The sequence below is a fragment of the Sander lucioperca genome, chromosome 1, assembly GCF_008315115.2.
Source record: "Sander lucioperca isolate FBNREF2018 chromosome 1, SLUC_FBN_1.2, whole genome shotgun sequence".
In the NCBI taxonomy this organism is placed as follows: Eukaryota; Metazoa; Chordata; class Actinopteri; order Perciformes; family Percidae; genus Sander; species Sander lucioperca.
In genome coordinates this window covers 6,188,133-6,213,132 of record NC_050173.1, presented here as the reverse complement: position 1 = coordinate 6,213,132, position 25,000 = coordinate 6,188,133, and the positions used below count along the sequence as shown (strand labels likewise).

The 25,000-nt window shown below is 43.7% G+C and overlaps 2 protein-coding genes across 3 annotated transcripts in view; both read right to left on the bottom strand.

Moving 5' to 3' along the window:
* Positions 1 to 9,697, bottom strand: part of LOC116060261 (phospholipid-transporting ATPase ABCA1-like) — a 90,195-nt gene extending 80,498 nt beyond the window's left edge. For both annotated transcript variants that reach the window (XM_036006301.1, XM_036006298.1), the window contains exons 1-5: positions 9,624 to 9,697; positions 6,403 to 6,494; positions 5,058 to 5,151; positions 520 to 661; positions 80 to 198 (exon numbers count right to left, since the gene is read on the bottom strand). In XM_036006301.1, coding sequence (XP_035862194.1) covers positions 80 to 198; positions 520 to 661; positions 5,058 to 5,151; positions 6,403 to 6,468 — 421 coding nt within the window. In that variant the 5' untranslated portion in view covers positions 6,469 to 6,494; positions 9,624 to 9,697. The remainder of the gene's footprint in view (positions 1 to 79; positions 199 to 519; positions 662 to 5,057; positions 5,152 to 6,402; positions 6,495 to 9,623) is intronic.
* nfkb1 (nuclear factor of kappa light polypeptide gene enhancer in B-cells 1) overlaps positions 1 to 25,000 on the bottom strand; it is a 1,201,612-nt gene that overhangs the window by 1,172,309 nt on the left and 4,303 nt on the right. The window contains exons 4-5 of the mRNA XM_036006397.1: positions 19,521 to 19,561; positions 17,348 to 17,446 (exon numbers count right to left, since the gene is read on the bottom strand). Coding sequence (XP_035862290.1) covers positions 17,348 to 17,446; positions 19,521 to 19,561 — 140 coding nt within the window. The remainder of the gene's footprint in view (positions 1 to 17,347; positions 17,447 to 19,520; positions 19,562 to 25,000) is intronic.

Here is a 25,000-nt window from a genome sequence, read left to right as displayed (position 1 = left end):
TCACCCAGCCGGAAGAACACACACACACACACACACACACACAGTTCTGACTGGTTCTGATTGGTCCTGGTTCTGGTACCTGATTGGCTCTCCTGCAGGACCTTGAGAGCCTGAGCGAGTTCCTTGAATCCGTCGAGGTTTTTATCATTCTGACTGTAGAGAAGAATCTTCTTGGCGTCTGAAAACATCCGAGAAATTCTGGAAAACCACAGAATCAACGGTTCAGTTCAATATATTATTATTATTATTATTATTATTATTAATTTATTATTATTATTATTATTAATTTATTATTAATAATAATAATAATAATAATAATAATAAATAATATATATATACATACATATACATACACACATTTATATGACAAAAGTGCCAAAAAAACTCAATAAAATGAAACAAAAACCTAAAAAAAAAAAAAGGCAAACTTTGGTACAAAAAATTTGAGAAAAAAACCCAGAAAAAGTGACAAAAATATAATGGAGTAATTTCAGAATAAAAGTCTAGAAAGCGTCTCACATGGAGCCGTTGAAGTTCCCGACGACGCCCGGAGACTCGCCCGGCGTCGGGCTCCTGAAGCACGGGTTGTTGGCGTTGCAGAGGATTCCCTGTAGCCATGGCAACGTGCCGGCCGACGGCATCGCCTTGTTGGGAAAATGACCTGCAGACAGACAAAAATCATAACAGACGTTATATCAGGACACTTCAGACAAAAACATACTTCTGTAATCCATCCGCCAGACTCCATGTAAATAATCAGGACTTTTATCATCGTAAAACACACTTCATTCAAAGTGGACAGAAACTAAATCAAACTATCAAAAGCCGTCTTGGTTCATCTTTGCACTGTTCCAACAATCACCACTCTGGTTTGGTTGAAATAAACCCTTAATTCACCCATTTACATGTGGAGATATGCTGGCTCTATACACACTAAAAGTCCTGATTATTTACATGGAGTCTGGTGGAGATATGCTGGCTCTATACACGCTAAAAGTCCTGATTATTTACATGGAGTCTGGTGGAGATATGCTGGCTCTATACACGCTAAAAGGCCTGATTATTTACATGGAGTCTGGTGGAGATATGCTGGCTCTATACACGCTAAAAGTCCTGATTATTTACATGGAGTCTGGTGGAGATATGCTGGCTCTATACACGCTAAAAGTCCTGATTATTTACATGGAGTCTGGTGGAAATATGCTGGCTCTATACACGCTAAAAGTCCTGATTATTTACATGGAGTCTGGTGTAGTTTGGTGATGGTGATTTCGGGGCTGTTTCATGTTAAACTAAAAGGATCTTACTCTTTAACTAAAAGGTCTATCTCTGTAGGGATCCATCCCATAATGTTGTCACACACTTAGAATAATAATCTGAGTCTGTCAGCAGCAAAAAAAACTAAAGAAAAAAGAAATTGCCCTTTAAAGTCCCAGAAATATGAATGGAGTTTGGTGTGCACACCAAACTCCAGGGTTCAAATCAAAATCGTGACACTGCTATTAAATTAATATTATGTTACACTTGTATAGTGTAGACACCTCCAACAAGCCTCAGTCAGGCACACAAACACGTAAGAATAAGAGTCCAGGTTGGAGGAAATGACCCTTCATCACTTTCTGAACACGTGCAGTTAGTGAGATTTAATCAGAAGCCGTTTATCTTGCTGCTGCGTTGGAACAACGGTCCATCGGTTCACCTGGAGACACCGCAGGTAGATAACCTGCGATTGGTTTATGATGCCGGGACAGTGATACGACCTTTACCCCCCCCCCCAGCAGAGAGGAGATATCAGGGAACATTTGGGGACCTTTCAGCCTGCCAACGGGCTGCTTTCTAATCACAGCTGCAGATTAGATAACGCTCAGATTCACAGCTTTCCTTTAAGAGAAACATCATTAAAGACACGAGTCAGCAGTCCGTCTCCGCTGGCTTTAAATCCCAGCAGCCTCAACCACGCACGGCTTGGTTTACACCAGGCAAACAACTTCCAAGCCACAAAAAACTCTAATTACATTTACAAAAACATGGAAAAAAGTGACAAATATATTGGGTGAGAAATTGCAAAAACATGGGGACTAAACTAAAAAAACCTAGACAAAAAGCGACAACAACCCTGAAACAAGTGACAAAAACACGGAAAGAATGAAAAAAATGTCGTTAACATACAAAATATTTAAAAAGCGACAAAAGCCAGAAATAAAGCCTGTAAGGCGCCAGGACTACGGTCTCCTCTGAAGGAGATCAGATAAACAGACTCTCAGGAAAGTCCTGAGTCTCTGTTTGTTTAAATCTCAGGAAATTAAATATATTATCTGAAATCAATCCAGAACAAGGGTTACTTTCTGGGGATGCCCCCCCCCTCAAGTTGTAGGTTCAGCGTGTACCTGGCCATGAAAAACAAGACCAAAACATTTAAAATAGGCCACAAAGGGACAAAACATTTGGCGAAAAGGAAGACGAAAAAGGTGCCATCACCGTCACCAAACCCACCAGACTCCATGTAAATAATCAGGACTTTTAGCGTGTATAGAGCCAGCATATCTCCACCAGACTCCATGTAAATAATCAGGCCTTTTAGCGTGTATAGAGCCAGCATATCTCCACCAGACTCCATGTAAATAATCAGGACTTTTAGCGTGTATAGAGCCAGCATATTTCCACCAGACTCCATGTAAATAATCAGGACTTTTAGCGTGTATAGAGCCAGTATATCTCCACATGTAAATGGGTGAATTAAGGGTTTATTTCAACCAAACCAGAGTGGTGATTGTTGGAACAGTGGAAAGATGAACCAAGATGGCTTTTGATAGTTTTATTTAGTTTCTGTCCACTTTGAATGAAGTGTGTTTTACGATGATAAAAGTACTGATTATTTACATGGAGTCTGGTGGAAATATGCTGGCTCTATACACGCTAAAAGTCCTGATTATTTACATGGAGTCTGGTGGAGATATGCTGGCTCTATACATGCTAAAAGTCCTGATTATTTACATGGAGTCTGGTGGGTTTGGTGATGGTGATTTCGGGGCTGTTTCATGTTAAACTAAAAGGATCTTACTCTTTAACTAAAAGGTCTATCTCTGTAGGGATCCATCCCATAATGTTGTCACACACTTAGAGAATAATAATCTGAGTCTGTCAGCAGCAACAACAGAACTTTTAGTGAGTAAAAATCAAAAGTTGCCCTTTAAATCATAACAAATATTAACAGGCTGAACACATGAAGTATGAATCAGAGATCTCAGAGAGAGATGACTCAGGGAGGTTTAAATGTGACGTTTGAGAGTAAATGTGAGCGCTGGATCCTGAGATGAACTTTTCTCTGAGTGGCGAGTTTCAACATGTCTGAACAACCGCTCGCCGCTGAATCACTGCTCAGATATTCTCAGGAAGAGCAAATAGCAGCGCCTGGAGCTCCTTATTCAGAACACAGCTACTGTTATTAAAGGTCCCATGACGTGCTGCTCTTTGGATGCTTTTATATAGACCTTAGTGGTCCCCTAATACTGTATCTGAAGTCTCTTTATATAGACCTTAGTGGTCCCCTAATACTGTATCTGAAGTCTCTTTTATATAGACCTTAGTGGTCCCCTAATACTGTATCTGAAGTCTCTTTATATAGACCTTAGTGGTCCCCTAATACTGTATCTGAAGTCTCTTTATATAGACCTTAGTGGTCCCCTAATACTGTATCTGAAGTCTCTTTATATAGACCTTAGTGGTCCCCTAATACTGTATCTGAAGTCTCTTTATATAGACCTTTTGGCAGTGTATCAGAGGTGGAAGAAGAACTTAAGTTCATCATAATAAAAAATGAATATTAAATATATCACCGTGCTGCACAGCCGGATACTTCAAGTACTCTTTAATGTACTTTTAACACTTAAAACTCAGACTTGTTCAGTCCTGATGTCGATACCGACGTCTGGGCTTTGTGTGTCTGTCGATACCGATCCGATATGTTGAATTAATAACAACTTTATACCTTCGTCTGAAGGGCCCAGACGGTCCTCACTCACACTAAATAACACATGTAATGAATTGAATTCTTATTTATTTGTTATTTACACACGTGGTGTTGACCGATAACGACACTGTCCATTTTTACAATCCCCATTCCAGCTACTTTATCTATATATATATATATATATATATATATATATATATATATATATATGCAGGTTGTTACTGCTGTCTGTGCCTAATGGTCTATATGGCTGCCTTGACTGCAAGACTAATTCCCCTTGGGGCAATTAAGGTCTCATTCATTCATTCATTCATTCATTCATTCATTCATTCATTTATTGCTTCACTGCAGCTCAGTTGTAAACAGAGACGAAGTCATTGTTTAAATCCCCAGTTACCTTACCTGTATATGCACATGTATTTAAACATAATGTGTTAAATACAGGTCAGAAAATGTGACAAAAACATCTGAAAAAGCAACACGATGACCTCTGACCCTGGCTCTACAGCCCTGTTCCCAGCTTTATGCTAAGCTAAGCTAGCGAGTTATGTAACTGTGTGTGACCTCATGGATCCTGAACGCAGCTCTGTGACCTTCAACACATCGATAAACAGCCATAAACTCCGACAATAACCATTAATACCCAAAAGATAATCAGCTGCTAACAGCTGACGCTCTTAAAGAGACAGTACGCTCCCGTTAACCTCAGAGAGCAGACTTAAAGAGACAGTACGCTCCCTTTAACCTCAGAGAGCAGTCTTAAAGAGACAGTACGCTCCCTTTAACCTCAGAGAGCAGTCTTAAAGAGACAGTACGCTCCCGTTAACCTCAGAGAGCAGACTTAAAGAGACAGTACGCTCCCGTTAACCTCAGAGAGCAGTCTTAAAGAGACAGTACTCTCCCGTTAACCTCAGAGAGCAGTCTTAAAGAGACAGTACGCTCCCTTTAACCTCAGAGAGCAGTCTTAAAGAGACAGTACGCTCCCGTTAACCTCAGAGAGCAGTCTTAAAGAGACAGTACGCTCCCGTTAACCTCAGAGAGCAGACATTATGCCGTTAAATCCATCGTTAAAAGTTTTTAAACTCACATTCGTGCTGTTCGTACGGAGGGTAGTTGAGGCGCACGGTGATGAGGATGAAGAAGATGAGGAGCGGCCAGATGATCTCTACCAGGAGCTGAAGCTGAGAGACAGGAAGTGACATCACAAACATCAGTAACACAGAGACGCAATGTTCACATTTAACAAGCTGACATTACACAAGTTTGATGTTTTTAAACATAAAAAATGACTCAAACTGACTAATAGAGAAAACCCCTCCTGCTGGCCTACTACCACTTTCATTGATTTTTGAGTTGTTTTATTCAATTTTATAGCATTTGAAAAAGAATTCAACGGTTTCTAAACAGTATTCTGACTCAACTTTGACATACACCAGTCTGTGATTATCCATCAACATATATCCCTTTAGTATTAATCAAAATAAGTCATAATTTCAGCTGTTTTGACTCAAAAATTCGGTATAATTTAGAAATCCAATAAGGTTTATTGACCATGAATTCCGAAAAATAAGTGTAACAGTGTAGTGGTAATAAGTTGGTGTCCGTGGCGTGTTTACAGTACTGGTGGTGGTGGACGTACGGGTTAACAGTCAAAATAAAAAAGCACCAGCTCCAGACTAACTTTATTCACTAGGAGCACAATGGCCCCCAACTGAACACACCGTAAATCAACATGCTACCAAATATTAATACTAATTTACACTGTATTACTAATAAATACTCTGATAATAGATGCAGAAATTACAATGTACCATTTCAAATTCAGTGTCACTTTTGAAGATGCAACATAGAAGGTAAACAGACAGCACCATCGCTGTCATGAAAAACATAAAATATGCAGTCTGGAGCCGTGAAAAGCCTCAAAAACATTGAAAAAAAGTGTCAAAAAAGTCAGAAAAACGGTTAAAATCATCAAGAGACAGCGTGTTAATTTTGTATTCTGAACCGAGAGGACGACAACAACGACAACAACGACAACAACGACAACAACAAGTGCACGGTCGACGGGGAGACAACACGAAGGTTGAATAGAAACGGTTTGGTCTGAACAGGCGGTCTGAAGTCTGTTTTGGGGAGAAGAGTGAGTGTAACGCTGTGATAAGAGGAACTGACCATCTGTTTTGGGGAGAAGAGTGAGTGTAACGCTGTGATAAGAGGAACTGACCGTCTGTTTTGGGGAGAAGAGTGAGTGTAACGCTGTGATAAGAGGAACTGACCATCTGTTTTGGGGAGAAGAGTGAGTGTAACGCTGTGATAAGAGGAACTGACCATCTGTTTTGGGGAGAAGAGTGAGTGTAACGCTGTGATAAGAGGAACTGACCGTCTGTTTTGGGGAGAAGAGTGAGTGTAACGCTGTGATAAGAGGAACTGACCGTCTGTCGGCGTCTGTAGGTGAAGTTCTTCCACAGCAGCAGACCCAGCTGGGTGGAGACGGACATCGCTCCGCTGTCAACACTCGCTCACTCTGCAGACAAATATCACACAGGATGAGCCATCACACGGCTCAAAGGTACCGGGTCAACGGTCACAGCAGATATCACACACACACACACACACACACAGAGACACACACACACACACACACACACACACACACACACACTCCATGTAAAAAATCAATAATTTTTTCATCGTAAAACACACTTAAATCAAAAGTCGTCTTGGTTCATCTTTCCAGACTGTAGTTTGGTGTAGCCTACACATTAAAGTGACAGAAATATGAATGTAGTTTGATGTAGCCTACACATTAAAGTGACAGAAATATGAATGGAGTTTGGTGTAGCCTACACATTAAAAGGACAGATATATGAATGTAGTTTGGTGTAGCCTACACATTAAAGTGACAGAAATATGAATGTAGTTTGATGTAGCCTACACATTAAAGTGACAGAAATATGAATGGAGTTTGGTGTAGCCTACACATTAAAGTGACAGAAATATGAATGTAGTTTGGTGTAGCCTACACATTAAAGTGACAGAAATATGAATGTAGTTTGGTGTAGCCTAAACATTAAAAGGACAGATATATGAATGTAGTTTGGTGTAGCCTACACATTAAAAGGACAGATATATGAATGTAGTTTGGTGTAGCCTACACAATAAAGTGACAGATATATGAATGTAGTTTGGTGTAGCCTACACATTAAAGTGACAGATATATGAATGGAGTTTGGTGTAGCCTACACATTAAAGTGACAGATATATGAATGTAGTTTGGTGTAGCCTACACATTAAAGTGACAGAAATATGAATGGAGTTTGGTGTAGCCTACACATTAAAGTGACAGAAATATGAATGGAGTTTGGTGTAGCCTACACATTAAAGTGACAGATATATGAATGTAGTTTGGTGTAGCCTACACATTAAAGTGACAGATATATGAATGGAGTTTGGTGTAGCCTACACATTAAAGTGACAGATATATGAATGTAGTTTGGTGTAGCCTACACATTAAAGTGACAGAAATATGAATGTAGTTTGGTGTAGCCTACACATTAAAGTGACAGAAATATGAATGGAGTTTGGTGGGCTCTAAATAGGGTCCTGATAAAGATGACTTTAACCATGTAGAGTATAAAGAGGAGAGTGATCAGGTCAGTCAGGACGATGTTAAACCTGAAAGCCTCTCAGTGCACTTCCACATGTTAATGACCCCCCCCCCCCCCTCCCCCACCATCCACTTCCACACAGGAAACACTTAATGATTGAATGAGTGAATGGGGGGGTGTAATGTTGATGAACTCAGACGGTTGATTAGATTAAATCTCTGTTGGTTTTAGAACCTGAAAAAAACATTTTATGTTTTTAAATGAATGAATTACATATCTCTGTTTCCATAGTTACCAGAAACTCTGACTGTCAGATTATTTATTTATTATTTATCTGAGAAATTTAACTCACATTTCTCTTCAGACACTCAAACAGACTGACTGGATTAGATTTGATGTTCTACACACACACACACACACACACACACACACACACACACACACACACACACACACACACACACACACACACACACACACACACAGACAGACAGACAGACAGACAGAGACAGACACACACACACACACACATATATACACACAGAGACACACACACAGAGACAGACACACACACACATACACACACATATATACACACACACACACACACACACACACACACACACACAGACAGAGAGAGACAGACACACACACACACACACATATATACACACAGAGACAGACAGACAGACAGACAGACAGGCAGACAGACAGTAAAATTGTTTAAGTGTTTAAATCATCACACCAACTGCCCCTGCAGCACATTTATTAAAATACACCAAACACCGTAACCGTCCACCATGTTAAACTTGTGTCTGACTTGTGACCCAGAGACTCAGACTCATCAGCCCTCTCTCCTCACAGTTTAACCCTCGGCTTGTCTTCTCCACAACTTTTTGATTTTCTGGTTCAAAATTTAAAATTAAAACTAATTTGTCTTTTGTCGCTATTCACAATTTTTTTTTTTACTTTTTTGAAATGTTTTTGTCACTTTTTCTGATGGTTTTGTTGATTTTTGCTGCATTTCTTTTATAATATTTTTCTTCAAATGCTATAAAATTGAATAAAATACCCAAATTCAATGAAAGTAGGTAAGTGACCAGTTATTCTACTGTTGTAGGGAACCATCCACGTTATTTAGTTTGACAATTTGGTTGAAATAAACCCAAAATTCTGGTTTAAAATCTTAGTGAAAATGGGTCAGACTAGACCCGAGGACACGAGGAGAGTTAACAGTTATTAAATAATTACAGCAGCTCATAAAAACCATCTAATCTTTAAACTTTGTGTCTCTTTAAGGAGACATTAATGCGACTTTCTTTACATCCTAAAATCTCTTCTAAATGCACATTAACTCTCATGTTTCCTCGGGTCCAATTTAACCCGTTTTCAAAATTTCAAAAATCAGAAATTTTACCCAAAAATGTATTCATGATCACTACTTTTTATTACTGCATTTAATAACTATATTCTGACTAAACTTTGACTCTCTGAAGTCTCTGATTATCCATCAACACACATTTCCTCTAATATTAGTCTCAATATTTCATCATTTCTGCGTTTTTTTATCTCAAAAATTAGGTAGAATTTCCTACAAATGAGAATTATTGTCAATGACTTCCAAAAATAAGTGTAAACAAATGGTAAAGACTTGGTGTTAGTGGTGGTTGGGTAACAAAAGCATCAAAAACGTAGAAAAAAGCATAAAAAAAACAGAAAAACAACAACAAAAGTGTCGAGGAAAAGGATATAAATGTCAGAAAATCGTCAAAAAGGAGTTAGTTTTTCATTTAGACAACACAAGGGTTAAGATGAGTATCTTTCAACCCTAAAATCTCTTCTGAAATCACTTTAAACACGCTCAGACCGAGCTGCAGTTTCCACTTTGTTTTCACCCAAACTGACTTTAAATCCGATTTTAACAGCTGTTCGCCGCGAGAGCGGGAAATGAAGTCCCTAAAGTGGTTAAAAGGTGAATGAAAGAGTGAATGAAAGAGTGGTGAAGATGATGAGAGGCTGAGGAAGAGGAGAAGCAGGGTAAATACCGTGTAGGAGATGTTTTCAGGCTGCTGCTCCGGCTTTCTTCTGCAGAATCTGATCTGCTCTTCGAGCCGCAGCCGGACACTCAGCTCACAGCGGGCGCTGCACTTCCGGCCGGAACTTCAAAATAAAACACCGTGAAATATTTAATTAGAAACAGCTTTACTGGCCAGGTTTGAGAAAACACGAGAGGAATGTAATCTTTGCTCTCGAAGTACTCACTTAACAAATAAAGGATAAAAACAGAAAGGCTGTGGCCGGGTTGGTCAGTGGGTAGAGCAGGCGCACATATACTGGGAGGTTTATGCCTCGATGCAGAGGTCGAGGGTTCGAGTCCGACCTGTGACGGTTTCCTGCATGTCTCCCCCCCCCCCCCCCCCCTCCCCTCTCTCACCTAGCTGTCCTGTCAAAATAAAGGCGGAAAAGCCCTAAAAACAGAAAGGACAGTGAGAAATATAAAAAATACTGTTAAGTATGCAGTATAACAATACAATATAATTCACAAATTTACAAGAAATACACAATAATAGTTGACGAGAGTGAAGGAATGGTGCAATATCAGTATAGTCTGAGATTTAAGATTGAAATATAAATATAGTGCAAGGCAGTTCAGTGCAATGGTGAAATATTAATAACAATTTTGTAATTGTAAGATATAAATAACATGAGATAGATGATCAGAACAGTGTTGATGGACTTTGTTCAGTGTAAGGGGGGGTATTTCTGACATTATCTATATATATATATATATATATATATATATATATATATATATATATATATATATATATATATGTCCCATTCTCCCATTCCCTAAAGGTCTGATCCTAGAACCGCCCCTGCTTATCTCTCAAAACATTCTGACTTGGGCGCCCGGTTAGCTCAGTTGGTAGAGTGGACGCACATATATAGAGGGGAGGGGGGGGGTGTCACATTCTCATTAGGGCTGAGCCCCCCCCCCCGCCCCCCCGTGAGCGTGGCGTGGCGTGGCGTGAGCGTGGCGTGGCGTGAGCGTGGCGTGAGCGTGGCGTGAGTGTGGCGTGGCATGAGCGTGGCGTGGCGTGGCGTGGCGTGGCGTGAGTGTGGCGTGGCTTGAGCGTGGCATGGCGTGGCGTGGCGTGAGTGTGGCGTGGCGTGAGTGTGGCGTGGCGTGAGTGTGGCGTGGCGTGAGTGTGGCGTGGCGTGAGTGTGGCGTGGCTTGAGCGTGGCGTGGCGTGAGTGTGGCGTGAGCGTGGCGTGAGTGTGGCGTGGCTTGAGCGTGGCATGGCGTGGCGTGGCGTGAGTGTGGCGTGGCGTGAGTGTGGCGTGGCGTGAGTGTGGCGTGGCTTGAGCGTGGCGTGGCGTGAGTGTGGCGTGGCGTGAGCGTGGTGTGGCGTCTACGTGGTGTTTTCTACGTCTTTGCACCAGAAAGATGTCTGACGCGGCGCTGCTGCTGCTGCTAGCCTTGTCTGGATGTGTCTCATAAACATAAATATATTCTGATCTGATTACAGCAGAGACAACGTCGGCAGGATTGACGGCAAAATAGGCTCCAGAATATTTCCTCCTGGATTGACAGGTGACATATTAGAAAATCGATTATTTTTATTAAATGACATTTATATCTGCATTTATGTCAAAACCTCGAGACTTTCAAACATCAACATGTCATTTATTAAATGTATTTGTGTCTAAATGAAATATAAACATCTTTTCCTATTCTATGTTGTCTGGAAACGCTTCCAACACGCTGGCGTGTTGCGTGAAAAATAGGCGTCGGTTCTATTTCTAGCATGCACGCGTTTTCGGTGCCTGAGACGTGCGTGTCACACAGGCAGTGTGCACGCTCTAACCGGTTACCATGGGAGCCCAAATAAAAACAGACACGCCACGCAGCCGACACGCTCACGCCACGCAGCCAGTGTGTAACCGGCCTAATGCTACGTCATCTTCTCATTGACTTTACATCGGCATTGTTTTCCGTGGTGGCCACACGGATTCTTCACACATCCCGTCTGTAATGAGCTGTTACCAGTTCGTGATCATTTCACGTAATTCTGTGAGACCAGGCTGTCATTTAGCCTGCTATTTAAATTTAAATTTAAATTTATAAGTGATTTTTTCTTATATCCTAGAACCGCCCCTGATGAGGTGGCGTGAGCGTGGCGTGGTGTGAGCGTGGCGTGGTGTGAGCGTGGCGTGAGCGTGGCGTGAGCGTGGCGTGAGCATGGCGTGAGCATGGCGTGAGCGTGAGCGTGAGTGTGGCGTGGCATGGCGTAAGCGTGAGCGTGGCGTGGCGTGAGCGTGGCGTGGTGTGAGCGTGGCGTGGCGTGGCGTGAGCGTGGCGTGAGCGTGGCGTGAGCATGGCGTGAGCATGGCGTGAGCGTGAGCGTGAGTGTGGCGTGGCATGGCGTAAGCGTGAGCGTGGCGTGGCGTGAGCGTGGCGTGAGCATGGCGTGAGCGTGAGCGTGAGCGTGAGCGTGAGCGTGAGCGTGAGCGTGGCGTGGCATGGCGTAAGCGTGAGCGTGGCGTGGCGTGAGCGTGGCGTGAGCATGGCGTGAGCGTGAGCGTGAGTGTGGCGTGGCATGGCGTAAGCGTGAGCGTGGCGTGAGCGTGGCATGAGCGTGGCATGAACGTGGCGTGAGCATGGCGTGAGCGTGAGCGTGGCGTGGCATGGCGTAAGCGTGAGCGTGGCGTGGCGTGAGCGTGGCGTGAGCATGGCGTGAGCGTGAGCGTGAGCGTGAGCGTGAGTGTGGCGTGGCATGGCGTAAGCGTGAGCGTGGCGTGGCGTGGCGTGAGCGTGGCGTGAGCGTGGCGTGGCGTGAGCGTGGCGTGAGCGTGGCGTGAGCGTGGCATGAGCGTGGCGTGGCGTGAGCGTGGCGTGAGCGTGGCATGAGCGTGGCATGAGCGTGGCGTGAGCGTGGCGTGAGCGTGGCGTGGCGTGAGCGTGGCGTGAGCGTGGCATGAGCGTGGCGTGAGCGTGGCGTGAGCGTGAGCGTGGCGTGAGCGTGAGCGTGGCGTGAGCGTGAGCGTGGCGTGGCGTAAGCGTGAGCGTGGCGTGGCGTGAGCGTGGCGTGGCGTGAGCGTGGCGTGAGCGTGAGCGTGGCGTGAGCGTGAGCGTGGCGTGAGCGTGAGCGTGGCGTGAGCGTGAGCGTGGCGTGGCGTAAGCGTGAGCGTGGCGTGAGCGTGAGCGTGGCGTGGCGTGAGCGTGGCGTGGCGTGAGCGTGTACCCACTGAGCCAACCCAGCCACATGAATTTGTTTTTTATTATAATTTTTAAGGGGGCTGAGATGAAATTTAGTGGGGCTTGAGCCCCCCTAAAAAGAGAAATCGTTGGAGATAGTTGGAGATTATCTTTCTGTTGTTATAGATCTGATAAAACACCCTAAAACATTTAGCATTCGTCTGATACAACTTTAATAAAACATTTAGTATTTATTTGTGTAACTGCCGGCCAGGCTTCTATTTTGTAAAGTGAAGTGTGGACTCTGCAGGTTACTGTCGGTCACTGAGCTGGATTTCACAATAAAGACGTTACTGTGATTCATCTGATCTCCAACATCAGATAAGTGAAACAGTCATGTTATTATTATTATGTTATTTTACACTGTGACACAGATTATATCTGTCTCTCTCTCTCTCTCTCTTTCCTCCTAAGAAAGAAAAAAACAGACAGAGAGAGAAAAGAAAGAGACAGAGAGACGGGATAGAGAGAGAGAGAGAGATAGAGAGAGAGATTCCACTGTTGCAGGCTAACTAAAACTAACGCTAGCAGTAAGTAGGTTAAATTCTCAGAAGTTGAAGCTCTGCTACTTCTGCTACTTGGCGGAGTGATATGCTCGCGCAGCACCTGAGAAGCCCCCGTGTGAGGAGCAGAGAGTAGCCGTGCTTCACCTGATAATATAGATCCCAGTATGTATACGGTTAGAAGATGGCTGTGTGTCATGTGACCTTGTTATTTGTCAACGCTGTGACTCTACAAATCACAACATGTAAATAGGAACATGTTGGCGTTATTTTGTCACTTATTGGGAGCAGTAGGCTAGATGGAGCCGGTTACCTCCAGGATCTGAGCTAAGCTAGGCTAGCGGTGTATGGACTTATCTAACTCTGGGGGATACGGGGAATAAGACAAAGTCCCAATAAGTCGGCGTGGTCCTTTAAGGCCCTGACACACCAAGCAGACGGTCAAGAACTAGTGTTGACGGAGGCCGACTGTGGCCCTCACGTAGCCGTTGTCTTGGCCAAATAAAATGCACTTTAACACTCCGCAAAGACTAAAGCGACGGCCAACTAGCACGCAAGTTTTGCACCTGCGTGAGAGGGAATAAATCTCCATGCCAGCAGGCGGCGGTAATCTATTCATCATTCAAAAAGGAAAACTGGAAACAAGCAGTGTTTCCAGTCAGTTCACAGTCTTCAACAAGTATTTTCTAACATACTAAGGGCCCTGTTTTAACTATCTCAGCGCACGGCGTGAAGCGCCTGGTGCAGGTGCATTTAGGGCGTGTCCAAATCCACTTTTACTAGTTTGACGGCGGATAACAGGGTCCGTGTGCCGGGTGCATGGTTCTAAAGGGTTGTACTTAGTGTCTTCATTAATCAGAGGGGTGTTTTGGGCGTAACATGCAATCAACCAATCAGAGATCATCTCCCATTCCCTTTAAAAGCCAGGCGCGTTTGGACCTTGGAGCATTGCTGTTATGATGGAGGATTTGCACCGTAATATTTTTATTTGTAATCTTCTGCATGTGTGTGTGCTGCTGTGCGTCCCTGTGTGTGTGTGTAACAAGCATAGTGTGCACGTGCTGTGCACGAGCCTAGGAGCATTTTACTAATGCTCTGTTAAAATAACAATGAAATGCTGCGTTATTGACTTTAGACCAGGTTTTTGTTGGTCAATGGTGCCATCACTTCCTGCTGCCTCAAGATAGCAATACTCCCAGAATGCACCTGAACACACCTCCCTGTAAGACCAGCACGCCCAGAATGCACCTGAACACACCTCCCTGTAAGACCAGCACGCCAAGAATGCACCTGAACACACCTCTCTGTAAGACCAGCACGCCCAGAATCCACCTGAACACACCTCCCTGTAAGACCAGCACGCCCAGAATGCACCTGAACACACCTCCCTGTAAGACCAGCACGCCCAGAATGCACCTGAACACACCTCCCTGTAAGACCAGCATGCCCAGAATGCACCTGAACACACCTCCCTGTAAGACCAGCACGCCCAGAATGCACCTGAACACACCTCCCTGTAAGACCAGCACGCCAAGAATGCACCTGAACACACCTCTCTGTAAGACCAGCACGCCCAGAATCCACCTGAACACACCTCCCTGTAAGACCAGCACGCCCAGAATGCACCTGAACACACCTCCCTGTAAGACCAGCACGCCCAGAATGCACCTGAACACACCTCCCTGTAAGACCAGCACGCCCAGAATGCACCTGAACACACCTCCCTGTAAGACCAGCACGCCCAGAATCCACCTGAACACACCTCCCTGTAAGACCAGCACGCCCAGAATGCACCTGAACACACCTCCCTGTAAGACCAGCACGCCCAGAATGCACCTGAACACACCTCCCTGTAAGACCAGCACGCCCAGAATGCACCTGAACACACCTCCCTGTAAGACCAGCACGCCCAGAATGCACCTGAACACACCTCCCTGTAAGACCAGCATGCCCAGAATGCACCTGAACACACCTCCCTGTAAGACCAGCACGCCCAGAATGCACCTGAACACACCTCCCTGTACGACCAGCACGCCCAGAATGCACCTGAACACACCTCCCTGTAAGACCAGCACGCCCAGAATGCACCTGAACACACCTCCCTGTAAGACCAGCACGCCCAGAATGCACCTGAACACACCTCCCTGTAAGACCAGCACGCCCATGGGCCACAGATGGGCGCAAGTACATTTGCTGTTTAAATGACGTGGGCGCTGGACGGGAAACTGACAACTGGGTCGATCTTAAACTAGCGAAGACACTTGGGTCGGGCTTTGTGCTGCGCCGGGTGCAGGATAGGAGCCCTAGAGTGTGTGAACGTGTAATGAACTTGAAATAGGATGAGCCTTTATTGATTTCCACTGAGAAAAGCCAAGTGTTGCAGCAGCATGAAGACACAAATAACATATACAAAGAGAGAGAAAAAGAATATTAAGTGGTACATACAACTAGAATAAGAATAGAAAGAGCAGTTAAAGACAGTGAGGAGGTTTCTGCCAAACATGGCTTAGAAAAGTCCAAAATATAAATATATAGCCTATAAAGTTTTTTTTGTTGCATCGTGCAAAAGAAAACTCAAGGCAAAGAAAATTCAAATTACAGACAACAAACCGCACAAAAAGAGAGCCAGCTCACAGGAAACGAGTCGACCACACTTCACAGCTCATTATTTCTTTTCTTTGTGCATCAAATAATTCACATAAATCACTTCCTGGATATTATTTTCAGCCTCATCGTTTCACACTGGAATGAAGTTTAAGTGTCACCTTCTGACTTAGTGGTCCCCTAATACTGGACCTGAAGTCTCTTTTATATAGACCTTAGTGGTCCCCTAATACTGGACCTGAAGTCTCTTTTATATAGACCTTAGTGGTCCCCTAATACTGTATCTGAAGTCTCTTTTATATAGACCTTAGTGGTCCCCTAATACTGTACTGAAGTCTCTTTATATAGACCTTAGTGGTCCCCTAATACTGTATCTGAAGTCTCTTTTATATAGACCTTAGTGGTCCCCTAATACTGGACCTGAAGTCTCTTTTATATAGACCTTAGTGGTCCCCTAATACTGGACCTGAAGTCTCTTTTATATAGACCTTAGTGGTCCCCTAATACTGGACCTGAAGTCTCTTTTATATAGACCTTAGTGGTCCCCTAATACTGGACCTGAAGTCTCTTTTATATAGGCCTTAGTGGTCCCCTAATACTGGACCTGAAGTCTCTTTTATATAGGCCTTAGTGGTCCCCTAATACTGGACCTGAAGTCTGAAGGGTGTGTGGCCTTGACCGCTTGTTTTCAAGCCATGATGTCTCTCTCTCTCTCTCATGGGTGGGCCAAATTCTCTGGGTGGTCAAAGCAGAGAAAGGGGAGGTAACCTTTCCCCTTATGATGTCATAAAGGGAAGATTCCTGATTGGCCCATCTGAGCTTTCATCTTCTCAAAGGCAGAGCAGGATACCCAGGGCTCGGTTTACACCTATCACCATTTCTAGCCACTGGGGGACCATAGGCAGGCTGGGGGGAACTCATATTAATGTTAAAAAACCTCATAAAGTGACATTTTCATGCCATGGGACCTTTAAAGTCACATAAATCAAATAAATGTCTTTATATTCTGCTGAGACGATGCACTACTTGATTAAAGTCTGAAATACAAACGTCTGTTGACGTCTGCAGGTCAACACTGAGATTTAGATTAGAATTAAGCTGCATTCACACAGACTACGTTTGTCGCCAGACGGTGCAGCGAAAACGAAGGTCTTCCCGTTGATTTTAAATGGAGGGTAGTGCATTTAGGCCGGAAAACCACTCCAGCGGCATGAGGTGAAAAGTTGAGATGGATTAGGCCTCCTGCACACTGGCTGCATGGCGTGAGTGTGTCAGCATTAACATTTTTCTAACTTCTCCCAACGTTATTTTCACCAATTTTGATGCTTTTGATTTGATTTTGTCAACACAAACGGGCCAAACCGCCAGATCTCGTTTTGTGGTGTGAACGTGTCCTTACCTTGACGGCGGGGTACGTCTTCCTGTTCTTCTCGCTGGAGGCTCCTGGCAGACCGCCGTGAGACGGACCTTCACAGCCGTACCTGAACCTGAAGCCACGCTGGGAGAAAATACCAAAAACAGACAAACACAAATGTCATTTAAACTCATAATTCATGAGCAGAACTGTCAAAACGAACACAAACCGCTGACAGATGTTGTACATTTTCTGCAGTCAACTCTGAAACTCAGGCTACATCTCCACTGCTACGTTATGGTTTAAAAATGAATGTCTTCTGCTACGTTTCCCCCTCTCATTCCCCCCTGCTCTGGTGTTTGCCCCTCTCATTCCCCCTGCTCTGGTGTTTGCCCCTCTCATTCCCCCTGCTCTGGTGTTTGCCCCTCTCATTCCCCCTGCCCTGGTGTTTGCCCCTCTCATTCCCCCTGCTCTGGTGTTTGCCCCTCTCATTCCCCCTGCTCTGGCGTTTCCCCTTCTCTAGAGAAGGGCAGGGTGTGTGTGTGTGTATGTGTGTGGGGGGAGTGTATTTGTGTGTGTGTATGTGGGGGGAGTATGTGTGTGTGTGTGTGTGTGTGTGTGTGTGTGTGTGTGGGTGTGTGTATGTGTGTGTATATGTGTGTGTGTGTGTGTGTGTGTGTATGTGGGGAATGTGTGTGTGTGTGTGTGTGTGTATGTGTGTGTGTGTGTGTATGTGGGGAATGTGTGTGTGTGTGTGTGGAATGTGTGTGGAATGTGTGTGTGTGTGTGTGTGTGTGTGGAATGTGTGTGTGTGTGTGTGTGTGTGTGTGTGTGTGTGTGTGTGATGATTATCTTCAGAGTGAGTAGTGACTCTAGAGTCATAGTGAGAGAAACAAAGGGGGGGCTCTGGGGGTCGTCCCCCAGATAAGTTTCAGTGTAAAACATTCATTTCCTGAACTCAAAGAAATTAATCTGTAAAATAACAGGAAAAGTTCTAGCAGCTCGTCACATTACTCAACACACAACGTTGTCTGTTAGGCCCGTTACATCAAATTCTCTCCAACAAGGCTGCTCGGTTAGTAAACTTCTAAAATAACGTTGAAATGAACTTCAAAAATGTCGGAAAAAGCGACAAAAATAAGGAAAAAGCATCACAAGAGCGGTGACAAAAGTGACAACGTGGACTTAATGTCCCAAAACGGTCAGTGTGACGCTTCTCAGTTCAATTTTCTAAGCACAAACGTTTGGAAAAACAGAAAAATGGGTTCAAATATCCAATTTTTCATTTTTTTCCACCTTGACAAATTAAAAAATTGGATCTTTAAACTGTTTTTCCAATTTTCTGTTTTTATTCAGAGAATCAGAAATGTAGAAAATTACAAAATTGCGTCTGAGCTCCAATTATTAAATACTGTAATGGTATTCTCTCCTCTACGTTGTGGAATATGCAGGTCATTAACTGCATATGGACCAAAAATAACTAAAAACTGATTTTGGGGTCAGAGGTGCAACTGATGGTTTCTAGTGGGGGGGGGGGGGGGGGGGGGGGGGGGGAATTACATTACCATTACAGTATTGAATAATTGGAGCTCAGACGCAATTTTGTAATTTTCTACATTTCTGATCCTCTGAATAAAAACAGAAAATTGGAAAAACGTTAAAGATCCAATTTTTTAATTTGTCAAGGTGGAAAAAAATGAAAAATTGGATATTTGAACCCATTTTTCTGTTTTTCCAAATGTCCGTTTGTGCTTAGAAAATTGAACTGAGAAGCGTCACACTGACCGTTTTGGGACATTAAGTCCACGTTGTCACTTTTGTCACCGCTCTTGTGACGCGGTTTCCTTATTTTTGTCGCTTTTTCCGACATTTTTGAAGTTCATTTCAACGTTATTTTAGAAGTTTACTAACCGAGCAGCCTTGTTGGAGAGAATTTGATGTAACGGGCCTAACAGACAACGTTGTGTGTTGAGTAATGTGACGAGCTGCTAGAACTTTTCCTGTTATTTTACAGATTAATTTCATTGAGTTCAGGAAATGAAAGTTTTACGCCGAAACTTTTCTGGGGGACGACCCCCAGAGCCCCCCCTTTGTTTCTCTCACTATGACTCTAGAGTCACTACTCACTCTGAAGATAATCATCACACACACACACACACACACACACACACACACACACACACACACACACACACACAACAGGACAGGAGAGTCTCACCTGTTTGGGCTGCTCCATAATCTGCAGGTACGGTCCGTCAACTGAAAACACACAAGAACAAATTCAGCGTCAGCGTTCACGCGAAGATTCAGAGGAATTGAACCCCTGTTACAGGGCTGGACCAGGGCTGGACCAGGGCTGGACCAGGGCTGGATGCAGGACTGGACCAGGGCTGGACCAGGGCTGGATGCAGGACTGGACCAGGACTGGACCAGGACTGGACCAGGGCTGGATGCAGGACTGGACCAGGACTGGACCAGGGCTGGATGCAGGACTGGACCAGGACTGGACCAGGACTGGACCAGGGCTGGATGCAGGACTGGACCAGGACTGGACCAGGGCTGGATGCAGGGCTGGACCAGGGCTGGACCAGGACTGGACCAGGGCTGGATGCAGGACTGCATATGTGCAGGGTTCAACATTAAGGTCGTTTGTGTCACTTGCCTGAAGTACCTTTTTTTTTTTTTTTTTTTTACTTGAAAATATCTTTTGTTTTGTTTTAAAAAGTCGAAAAACAAAAAACGTTTAAAAAAAGTAGTAAAAGTAAAAAAAATAATAATAATAAATCAATAAACTTCACAAACACCAGAAAAAAACACTTGTAAATAATAATAAATAAATATATATTTTTTATAAATATAAAATATATATATATTTTTTATTTATTTATTTATTTATTTTTATAAATAATGGGTTCAAATATCCAATTTTGACACATATACAGTCATGTGAACAAATTAGGACATCCATGCTAAAGTTGACTAAAAAAATTAAAAAAAAAAATCATCTTTTGGAAATTGATCTTAATGCCTTAATTAAAAAAAATGAGGAAAAATCCAACCTTTAAGGACACCAATTGGCATGGGGTACTTTCCATAAAATCATCTCTCAATGCAAATCAGACCAGCTGTTAGGCTAACTGACATAAAACCATGTTAATCTCTATGTATGGTGAAGGGTATGTGATGATGTGGGGGTATGGTGAAGGGTATGTGATGATGTGGGGGTATGGTGAAGGGTATGTGATGATGTGGGGTAGGTGAAGGGTATGTGATGATGGGGGTATGGTGAAGGGTATGTGATGATGTGGGGGTATGGTGAAGGGTATGTGATGATGTGGGGGTATGGTGAAGGGTATGTGATGATGTGGGGGTATGGTGAAGGGTATGTGATGATGTGGGGGTATGGTGAAGGGTATGTGATGATGTGGGGGTATGGTGAAGGGTATGTGATGATGTGGGGGTATGGTGAAGGGTATGTGATGATGTGGGGTATGGTGAAGGGTATGTGATGATGTGGGGGTATGGTGAAGGGTATGTGATGATGTGGGGGTATGGTGAAGGGTATGTGATGATGTGGGGGTATGGTGAAGGGTATGTGATGATGTGGGGACCAAGGGAACTTTATCAGGATGCATAGTATCCTGGATCCATGAAATAACTGGCCTTTCAAAATAAAAGTCTACCTGCCTCTATGGGAATTTAACATAGGGGTGTACTGACTTATGCCCCCTGTATTTTAAGGAAGAACATTTATTTATTTACGATACATTATTCATTCATAAAGAAAATTGGTGTCCTTAAAGGTCGGATTTTTCCTCATTTTTTTAATTAAGGCATTAAGATCAATTTCCTAAAGATGATTTTTTATTCCTCTTTTTAGTCAACTTTAGCAGGGGTGTCCTAATTGGTTCACGTGTGTGTGTGTATATCTATCTATCTATCTATCTATCTATCTATCTATCTATCGCTCCTAATACTACGATGGGTTAAACTGCAGAAGAAAAATGTCACTACACTGTTACGTGTGTATGTGACAATTGTGAATAGAGTTTTATTTGTGAACACACTTCTTCCCCGCTGCTGTTAGTGGAGGAGGAACTGAAGCTGCTGCGACTGATGAATCACTTTGAATTACTCACATAAATGTAAATTTAAAAAGGAGCTCGGTTTCCCCTCCACAGCTACAACTTGGCCCGGTTTCAGAAGGAAAACCTGCTCTCTCTGAACTTCAGAGCGATGGACTCAAACAGGGAAGTGAGAGCAGAGACACAAACGTCCCGCAGTCACCACAGAGGACAGATACCCACGCGTCATGAAACTCACCTTTCACTTTACCTCACACAGAGACACACACACACACAGAGAGAGAGAGACACACACACACACACACACAGAGAGAGAGAGACACACACACACACACAGAGAGAGAGACACACACATATAGACACACACACACACAGAGAGACAGACACACACAAATACAGAGAGACACACACACACAAATACAGAGAGAGAGACACACACACACACACACACACACACATATAGACACACACACACAGAGACATACAGAGAGACAGACACACACAAATACAGAGACACACACAAATACAGAGAGACAGACACACACACAAATACAGAGAGACAGACACACACAAATACAGACACACACACAAATACAGAGAGACACACAAATACACACACACACACACACACACACCCCTTTTTGGAATTATTTCAATGGCTACTTTTCAGGTACCGTATTTTCCGGACTATAAGTCGCTCCGGAGTATAACCGGCAATTTCCACTGGAATTGCGGAATGTCTGCGGAGTCATTAAGTTTCCATTAAAGTCAGTGTGTGTATTTCCACTGACTGCAGAACGTCTGCGTCCCGACTCCGTCCCAGCTCCGGCGGTCCCAGCCCTCCGGAGCAGATACCAGAGCTTCTATTGTTGCCGGCTGACGGAGAGCTCCGCAGCAACTCAGCACAATTCAGATAGTGGGGGACAGGAAGTCGAGCACAGAAACAAAATAAAAATCTGGTTACTTTTCAAAGTAAAATCCAGCGTGCTCACGGCGGATCATATCTCCCTGCACTACACCTTGAAAACACAGCTCAGAGTAGTTCTCCCTCTACTCCTCTGGATGGAAACTAACTGGTGGTGGTTTTGTGGTTCTATTCTACGTGAATTCGTGAGATCTCGTGGGTCCTCGTGACTACAGCTGTCAGTCATGGCCGCAGCCGTGCCGCAACAAATCCAGACCTGGTGGGTGTTGACGGACGGCGGAGCACGCAACCGTTCAGCAGCGGAGCCGGTCCGCAGACGTTCTGCATCCTGTGTTAATCCACGGTAAGTCACATCAGTCAAAAAATGCGTCATGAAGAGGAAAAAAACATATAAGTCGCATTTATTTAGAAATTGATTTCACAAAATCCAAGACCAAGAACAGACATTTTGGCAAGTTATTCAACTACACAATAGCATAAAGAACATACCTGGGAGATGAATAGGCTAAATTAACATAACAAGCCAGCGAGTCCTACTCCTTGGTTCATGTCAGTATGAATTAACATTTAAAAACATGTTAAATTATATATACTTTGATATATAAGTCGCACCTGACTATAAGTCGCAGGACCAGCCAAACTATGAAAAAAAGTGCGACTTATAGTCCGGAAAATACGGTACTTTTACCAACCTTTAAAGGTGTCCTTAAAGGTTGGATTTTTCCTCATTTTTTTAATTAAGGCATTAAGATCAATTTCCTAGAGATGATTTTTTATTCCTCTTTTTAGTCAACTTTAGCATGGGTGTCCTAATTGATTCACGTGTGTGTGTGTGTGTGTATATCTATCTATCTATCTATCTATCTATCTATCTATCGCTCCTAATACTACGATGGGTTAAACTGCAGAAGAAAAATGTCACTACACTGTTACGTGTGTATGTGACAATTGTGAATAGAGTTTTATTTGTGAACACACTTCTTCCCCGCTGCTGTTAGTGGAGGAGGAACTGAAGCTGCTGCGATGGATGAATCACTTTGAATTACTCACATAAATGTAAGTAAAAACGGAAAATACGGTATATCGTTTTCTGAAATTATTTAAAACGTGTTGACAAAGGACATTTTGTGATGACCTGATTATATCTGTCTTATAATATGTCAGCAAGCAATGCATCATCAAGGCTGTGTTGTGGATGTTGACCCTTGCACAGTTAATCATATGCAGTGCACCCATCCATGTGATGCACATTGCAACACATAATTTGGGTGATATGAATGGAAGATGATTGCAGAAGTGACACTGATCTGTGTTTTTGGTTATTATTTTTACAGAAATGGCAGAGCAGATTCCCGAAAACAAATCCAGTGTGGCAGGGTTTACATTTTCATGATGTAAATTGAGGGAGCAAAAGCAGCATCGGCTCCAAATATCGGCTCAAGAAAATCGGCAGCCATCGGCTAAGGCTGATGGGGAAAAAAAATTGGTATCGGCACTAAAAAAAAATCCATTTATTTTCAAGTTTTATTTTGAGGGTCTTTTAAAGTTATTACATGCTGTCTCAGCTAGCAGTTAGCCGAATTAGCTGTTAGCTAAACTAACGTTAGCTTGCCTGTGGAGGCTAACGGCAGACCGCTACAATCAGCTAGCGGTTAGCCGAATTAGCTGTTAGCTAAACTAACGTTAGCTTGGCTGTCGACCGGAAGCGTGGAACAGATCGTGCAGTGTCGTAAATCCTCGTACAACAGCGCATGCGCGAACATTTTGCGCATGTGTGGAATGGATCGTGCAGGCACAACGGATCATGTACCGACAGTAGCCTACGTAAGTGGTCTGATGGAATACTTTTGCGCTGGTGTGTGCGTCGAGCCGTGTGTGTGTGTATGTGTGTGTGTGTGTGTGTGTGTGTGTGGAGTGTGTGTTGTGAGAGAGTGACGGTGATTACCGGTAGCTTCAGAGCGAGTAGCGACTCTATAGTCTTAGTGAGAGAAACTAAGTGTCTCCCCTGTGTTTTCTGACCACGGTGAGACATCCGGACCAGGAGAAGTTAACCCTCTCCTTGATTCTACGTTGTTTATGGAGAAGGAGAACCAGGAAATGAGTCGGGGGGGAAATGCGCTACCAAGCCGCGACCGAGCGACGTGCGTCGCCGCGACCGAGCGACGTGCGTCGCCGCGACCGAGCGACGTGCGTCGCCGCGACCGACGTGCGTCGCGGCGACGCGTTTACATTTTGAAATGCGTGAAAAAGCCTCGGAATCTGAATTGAAAACAAGGTTTACAAGCAAACACATTTACAAAAAAACAATACAGGTTCGAAATTCGAATATTAAGGGCTGCCTAATATTCGTTCGAATATCAATATTTTTTTTAAATATTCGAATTATATTCGAATATCGAAGTTCGGCGTCAAAGCCCTAGTTTGCTCTGAAATAAACTTCATTTTGTTGCGAATACATCAAGGCATTTGCATAGATTTATTTCGGTAAAGAGGCCAGATTTCGACGTGCCGAGAGATTCCCCCAGCTAGTCTACAGGAAGTCTGCTGGGCTTCCAGATCGCGTGCGTCTCTCCAAAGAGATTATCAGGTTTGTGTGTTAAAAATACAATTGGAAGTTTGTTTTTAAATACTTCCCTTTCGATCAGGTCAGCCAGAAGTTTAAATACCTGAGTAGGGAGGGCCGGTTTC